General features: G+C 38.8%; 1 protein-coding gene across 1 annotated transcript; it reads right to left on the bottom strand.

The window, feature by feature from the left end:
- Window positions 1-332: 332 nt before the first annotated feature.
- LOC138871048 (uncharacterized) lies at window positions 333-1,684 on the bottom strand. Its single transcript, XM_070148899.1, has 2 exons — window positions 685-1,684; window positions 333-580 (listed from the first exon to the last, which is right to left on the bottom strand). The coding sequence occupies exons 1-2, from the start codon at window positions 1,682-1,684 to the stop codon at window positions 333-335; spliced, it is 1,248 nt and encodes a 415-aa protein (XP_070005000.1).
- Window positions 1,685-7,719: the final 6,035 nt, after the last annotated feature.

Raw genomic sequence — 7,719 nt, 5'->3', positions numbered from 1 at the left:
GAAACTGAAGAAAACATCTGAGTTACACCCTGGGGTAGCTCGCGATGCAGAGAAAGTGGCAGGACAGGTCCACTAGGACTCCCGCTTGATCAGGAATGGCGTAGCCTTCCAGTTTTGAAGCTTGGCGCTTGGTCCCATGTATGATACCTCAGCGGTGCTAGTGCCCTCTCCTGGCTGGACCATGTGTGTTTCGCATAGCTTTTTCCTCATCGCCTCACATATTTCCCCACTCTCTTCAACCGTGAACACCTCATCATCTTCCTCTTTACTGTACTTTGGCTTCTGTGGTATGCGTCCAATAGCTACTGGCTCATTCAGCCGAGGTGGTTTGATCATCCCCCATACACATAGGCCTGCTTGGATACATCAATTTTCTTTTCCGGTTCAATCTCGGTGATTTTACTCTTCTTTTCCCCTTTCTCTTGCTTCGGGGTTGCCTTGCGCTTCCTTTCTGCATTAGCAATAGCAATTATGGCCTTAAGCGCCGAATCAAATTCTTTGTCTTCACAAATCATCCCGATCATCGGCCCGTTGTTGTGAGCGGGCAGCGAATTATTGGTCACATTTGGGACATCCTCATCTTTCAACACAATTTTCCCTTGCTCTAACAAATTCTCTACCGCTTGTTTCAATGTCCAACAGTTGTTTGTATCGTGCCCTTCTACCCTTGAATGGTATGCACACCTGACACCTGCTGATATGATGGTGATTCCGGGTTTTGCCCGTTTGGGGGTATGGGCTGCAGCAAATTCATCTGGACAAGCTTAGGGAATAGGGTGGAGTAGGGTTCACCGATTGGTGTATAGTTGGGTCTCCTGGGTGGTTCCCGAGGACGGAAGTTATTCTGGGAAGGTCGAGGATTATAGTGGTTTTGGTGAGGAGGCTGGTTTCTTTGGAATGGAGGTTGATTTCTGTTAGCCTGTGGTTGCGGTCGGCTGAAAGGTTGAGCATTCATAACCGCATAAAGTGGTGGAGCATAGACCATATCAGAATGAGGATAGTAGTGTTGAGGGGTTATTTCAGAGAACACAGGTCTAGGGGCCCGGTATCTTCTTCCCCATGATGCTGCCATGGTTGTTTCTTCTCTTGTCCTATTCTTTGCCATTCCTCCGGATCCACCTTGGATGGCTTGGGAGGTTGCTCTAATGGATGCCTGACTTAAAATCCTACCTGTTTTCAAACCGTGTTCTACCATGTCACCAATTTTGATGGCCTCTGCAAAAGGTTTTCCCATGGCCGACATCATGTTCTGAAAGTAATCGGGCTCTTGGGCTTGCAGGAAGACAGTGACCATTTCTATCTCGTCCATTGGAGGTTTCACTCTTGAAGCTTGTTCGCGCCACTTAACTGCATATTCTCTGAAATTTTCTGAGGGTTTCTTCTTTAGATTTGTCAGAGAGTTCCTATCTGGAGCAATATCAACGTTGTACTGGAACTGCCTGACGAAATCTCTAGCAAGATCATCCCAGATGTACCAGCGAGACATATCCTGGTCCATGTACCACTCAGATGCGATGCCAACCAGACTTTCTCCGAAATAGGCCATGAGTAGTTCTTCCTTTCCATCGGCTCCTCGCAGCTGATTGCAATATCTTTTGAGATGAGCAATAGGATCACCATGCCCATCGTACTTCTCGAATTTTGGGGTTTTGAATCCCAATGGAAGGTGTACATGAGGGAACATGCATAAATCGACATATGATACACTTTTCTGTCCGCTCGAGCCTTGTATGCTTTTGAGACTCTATTCCATACTCCTCATCTTCCTCACAATCTCTTCTCGCTCGTGAGTTTTGGTGGTCTTTTCTTGTCCCGCAGCGAACTCAAATTGGAGTGGTTGAGGGTAAGTGCTGGTGGTAAACCGAGTTGGTTCCAATGAGAAGGATGGTGCTTGATATGTGAATGAGGACGAGTCAGAATTAGGCCTGTGTGTAGCGGGTTGTGCCACGATTGGACAGGGTGGTGCCGCGAATGTACCTGTAGCTACATCTGTTGTTGACCTCCGGGGATAAGAATCAGAGGGTGATCCAGCAGAGTGGGCTGAAATGGTAGGGTACCCGAATGGGATAGTTGGATAACTTATGGGGATGTTGGAAGTCCCACTTGTCCTGGAGAACAACTCAGGAAACCCAGGGATTATACTTGGTGGCTCTTTTCCGTTATTCCAGTCATCCAATATTTCCAACATGCGGAGCCGCAGGATTCTGTTTTCCTCAGCAGTTGCTGACTCGGGCGTCAGGACGGCCGAGATTGAACTTTCCTCAGAGACAGGAATTGTCGGCAAAGAGATTTCTGAAGGCATCTCTATGCTTCCCTTTGATCTTGTGAAGTAAGTATGTGAGGCCAGACTTCCACCGAACCAAACCACCTCTTTTTTTTAAAAATTTTTAAAAAAAAAAAAAAAACCTGAAGTACTCAGCAGCAAACAAACGGTTAGTTCGAAAAAAAATAACAGATAGGTAACCTCACGTTGGGGGCATGATGCACCTATACAGTTAAGTGAATTTCTACATGTTTGCAACAAAGACATACGTCATTCCGGCTTCTCTTAAGGCTTTCCTTTATTTATCGTTTTTTTTATTATATTTTTTATTTTATTTTATTTTATTATTTCCTATTATTATTGTTTTCATTATTTGCAGTTAAAAATGTGACCGGATCCGATGAGGATTGCCTACGTATCACGATGTCGCGTGAATCAGATCTTGCGTAGTTCGAGAATCGAAAATGGAGTAACTAAACTAACCCTTTTTTTTTGGAATTTTTGAAAGAAATGCTTTAAAAGAAGAAAGAAAATATATATATTTTTATTTTGCTTTTTGTTTTATTTTTTTAAAGAAAGACTTCTAAAAATTTATTTGCTTTTGACTTGAACTTTGGGAATTTTTTTTGGTTGATTTTTTTTCATTTGTTTCACCCTTTTTTACGGAAGAAAGAATATATATTTTTTGATTTATGATGTTGCCTCTTAAATTTTTGAAAGAGGGACTTTAAGAAAATGATGTGGAACTTCTGAATTTTTATTTATTTACAAAAGTACTTCTAAAGAAAAGCTCTAATATTTTTGGAATCAATTTTTCAAATATATATTTTTTTTATGGACATTTACAAAAGAAAGACTAAAAAGAAAAGAGTATTTTTGGATTTTTTGTTGCTGATTTTTAATTCTTATTTCATTTTTTCGCATGAAAGACTTCAGAAAGAAGGAAACTATATATATATTTTTTTTATTTGAGTTTAAAAAAAAAACTTCTATATTATTTTTTATTTCTTGATTTTTTTGTAGTTTCTAAAGAAAGATTTATAAAGAAGGAACTAAAGGAAAATATTTTTGGATTTTTTTTTTTTGAGAATTGGGGTCGGAACCGATGAGGTTTGCCTACGTATCTCACATCCGGTGAGAATCAGACCCGCGTAGTTCGGTTAAATTAACCGAATTATTTTAGAACAAAATTCTTTCCTTTTTTTTTCAACAAACAACTTTCCAAAAATAAAAGACTATTTTTCTATCTTTTTGTTTTTCTTTTTCTTAGTAAAGCAAATTATTGAAAATAAAACATTTTTCCTTTTTATTATCTCAAAATTTCGGCAGAGTTTTGACAGTAATTGGGCATTGTTATTTTTCAAAGTAGAAAATTAACCCTATACACTGCTATTTATCTTTTTTCTTTTTTTTTTGTTTATATTTTTCAAATACTCCAAAGTCAGTCAGCATGCATGTCCGAGACAAATAAATGCACGGAAACAAATAGGATGCAACATGATGGTCTTTTTCATTTCAGGTTGCTAGTCCTAGACGGACCCAACCTCTGTGTTGAGTCCTCTAAGTCAAATGCAACATGATGCAAATAAGCGTTCCTACTAGGGATCCGGCATGAAGTCATGTTATTTTATGTTCAAAACCTGAGTCGGTGTTCTAGACTGTGTAACCAAGCGGACAACTCAAGTCGAGGAGAGGGCAACTTACCGGGAACCAAAAGGCCATCCGGCTTCGTAACTTGTCCGAGCCTCTTTTTTATTTCAGGGTATTGACACTAACAGAATAGGGAGTCTCGACCAGCGAGCTTCTCCCCGGAGGTAAGAAGAGAAAGGTTTCAGCACAGTTTATATACAGTTCAGATAATATCAAAGCGGTAAAAGACAATTTTAAGCGTGTTATGCCCAAAACATGTAGTAAAGATCAGATAATAAAGCCAAATATAACAATTATTCTAAGCTCGAATTCTGAACCCTGAACTAACGTTCTGGGTTCTATGTCCCCAGCAGAGTCGCCAAAGCTGTCACACCTCCTTTTTGCGTGCTCGCCCCGAAGGGTAAGATGCGCGAGGGAGTTTTTCTATTTTAAGTGACAATATTCGAAATGGTATTATTTATTTAATTCAGAGTCGCCACTTGGGAAAGGTTTGGCTTTTGGTGTCCCAAGTCACTGGTTTATCTTGAATCCCAAATCGAGGAAAATGTTCGACTTTCCAAATGAAGTCTGCAAACCAGAAATTCTAAGTAAGGAATTCTGTTGACCCGAGGGAAGGTGTTAGGCACCCTCGAATCTCGTGGTTCTAGCACGGTCTCTTAAATTGTTATAATGGCTAGATATCTGATTTAATACATGTTATTACTTATGTGCTTTCATTAAGTTTAAACCGCTTTTATTATTTATCATTTTTATAGAATTACAACGTCGTGAAAATGCGTCTCGAACCACGTCACAGTCAATGCACCCATGGTTGTTAATACATTCCGACTCCGTTGAGATTTGAATTTGGGTCACATAAATGCGCACCCGAGTTTAAGAATGTAATTTAATTAAGTCGCGCCTAAAGAGTCTAACGCGTTTATTGTCTTTGGGGAAGGCAGTGAAATTCACTAAACAGTCCATCCCAAATTCTAAGTATTTTATTGTGACCAGTTATTGAGGGCCCCGCAATTTGCATTGTTTTATTTGGTGAGGCTCGTCTCATTTTATGAAAGGATAAACCTACAATGACTACATTTTCCTATTATGTCTCTATAAAATGAAAGAGAAAAGGTCTTAATTTATTTACATGCTTGAGTTGTTATAGTTGGGTTTCGAATATGATTCATAAATTCTGAAAATGATGCAAGCAGGGCAGTCCGTTGCCAATGCGGGCCCAGGCCCAACGTGTATGACATAAAACTAGACCTGGGCCGTCTTATTCACATGTTACTACCTAGTTACATTATACTAGGCATGTTCTCAGTTTGTCAAATTAAAAAAAAAACTTAGCAATCTAATTTTAATCCTAAACCATTTACATGCTGAAATTAACCAATATTATTTAACTAAACAATATTCCTACAAGTTCGAAATGGCCTATTCGTTTGATTTTTAACTAGACGGAGTTGCTACACCATTCATTTATTTTTAGGCAATATATATAGATAGTTCATCCGTTAAGCTATCGTCAGATGTTCCACTATATATATTAAATAGCTACATGATTCTGATTTTTGTAAGCTAAATAATTTATATATACAAATAAAATTCAGAATATAATTAAATAAATTTAGAACTTCAACTCTTCATTTTTTCGTATTCATGCTTCATGTTTCAGTTTACAATAATCAGCGTGTCAGTTGTGTACCTGATATTGGAAGCAAAAGAAAAGGGAGATCAGTAGAAATTCAGTAGCATACAACAACAGCAACCCCAGCAACCAGTAACAACCAACAACGAGAAACTTAGTGACAGATTTTAAAATCAAGACAAAAATCCAGACACAACAACAACAATCAACGGACAGAAGCAAAGGGAATCTTTTCAGATTTTGAAAGACTAGTTAGTGTTTAACCCTTAATTTCTGAATCCGTATATCAGAATATTTGGATTGTATATCAGGTGTATACTCTTCTTCTTTTGAATTTCCAGAACATTTTCTTTTTATTTTTCTAAAGTCTTAGTATTTTTTTTCGGAATTTCCTCTCTCTTAAAATTTTCTTCTGTATTCTCCTCCCTTTTTCCTCTCTCCCTAAAATCTGATTCAGTTCTTTTATTTATATCCCATCCCAAAACCCTTTAATCAATTAATAAATCAACCACTTTCTCCTACCAAACCCATTATCTTCTCACTCATCCCCCACTACATTAAACAAATATATCAAACCCACCCCATTACATCTTGTCCCCCATGCCTAACATAAACAAATACAATATTCCCCTCCACTACATTATGTCTTGTCCCCCATTTATATTAAACAATTATATCACCCACACCCCATTACATTTTGTCCCCCATGCTTAACATAAAGAATTACAAAATGTTCAATTACCAAACTACCCCTCCGACCTTATTGCAATTACCATTTTACCCCTGAACGTACTACGATTTTACCAAACTACCCCATCAGCTATAACCAATCAATTAATCAAACTTAACCAAAATATAGCCAATATGACTAATTTCTAGACAAATTCAACAACAACTCATATGAACACAGATGAACAACATCAAATTAATGTGAATAAATCAACCATATTGAGAACCAATCCTGGTTAACTTAGACCAACAATGGATGAGCAAGGAAACAACAATATTAACAACACAACACATGATTCAAACTAAATCAACAAATCAAAAATATAAACATAAACTCACGTTAAATCAACTGGATTAAAATGAACTTCAAACCAAGATGAACATGAATTAAATCCATTTTAAACAACAAACATGACGGATTCAAACGATTAAACCAACATATTTCCCTATTACAACTAAATTCTTTTAGACAAATAACAAGATCGACGAAGAAACAATTATGAACTTAAACTTGAACTTAACAATACTAACAATTTCTGAAAAATACATAAAACACATGAAACAAATTGAAGAAATAATTAATTAAACTTCAATTTGTATCTAACCAACATTAAACTAACAACTTTTACCTAAACAATAAATAAGAACAATGAAACAAACATGAAACAAACTGAAAAATTCACAAAATAATGAATAAAACAAACATTTACCGATTTTAGATTTGAGAATATCAAAAACAAAATACGGACAGAAATGGAACTCAAAATCCAACTAACCAGGAATGACCAACGACGAACGGAAATGGAAAACTCGGACAGAAAACTCAACGTACCGGACCTCGACTCAACGAAAAACCCTCGAACTTTGACGAAACGAAGAAGATGAAGCAACAGCAGAAGCGGCGGGGAGCAGTTGGAGAAGGAAGCAGAAGCAGCTGCCGCGGCGAGGAAGCAGCAGCGGTCGCGAGCAGCAGGTGAAGGAGCAGAAATAGCAGCAGCAGTCGCGTGGTTGCAGCAACAGCATGGCGAAGCAGTGGCGACGATGGTCGTTTGGACGCGACGACGATGGTGTAACTGCTGGGAGTCATTGTTGCTCGTCATGGCTGCTCGTTCATGGCTGCTTGGGGCTATTTGTGGTCGTCCATGACTGGACGTGGTGGAGAAGACGACGAAGAAACAAGGGGGGGCAGCCATGGATGTCGAAGCTTGAAGGTGGTCGTTTGGTTTTAATGGCAGACGGAGGGTCGACTTGGGTGGTCCGATGAGGGGCTGTGCGTGTGTGTGAAGGTGAGGCAGAGGGGGAAAGGGTAGCTGCCATGGTTGCTTGCTTGAAGCTTGAGGAAGAAGAAGGAAAGAGAGGAGGGGGCGGATGGGTAGTGTACGTTTTTTTTAGGGTTTTTTTGTTTTGTTTTGTTTTTTGAAATGCAAGATAGGGGGTGTTGGGT

Source organism: Nicotiana sylvestris, chromosome 6 (assembly GCF_000393655.2).
Source record: "Nicotiana sylvestris chromosome 6, ASM39365v2, whole genome shotgun sequence".
Lineage (NCBI taxonomy): Eukaryota > Viridiplantae > Streptophyta > Magnoliopsida > Solanales > Solanaceae > Nicotiana > Nicotiana sylvestris.
The sequence above is the reverse complement of the archived record's forward strand: the minus strand, read 5'-3'. Positions and strand labels throughout refer to the sequence as shown.

Bases quoted from the DNA above. Each gene is read 5' to 3' on its own strand.
- LOC138871048 (XM_070148899.1), bottom strand. From the start codon at position 1,684: ATGTTCCCTCATGTACACCTTCCATTGGGATTCAAAACCCCAAAATTC. The intron at 581-684 runs GTGTGCATACCA...TTGTGTTGAAAG, and splicing joins ATCATATCAGCAGGTGTCAG to ATGAGGATGTCCCAAATGTG.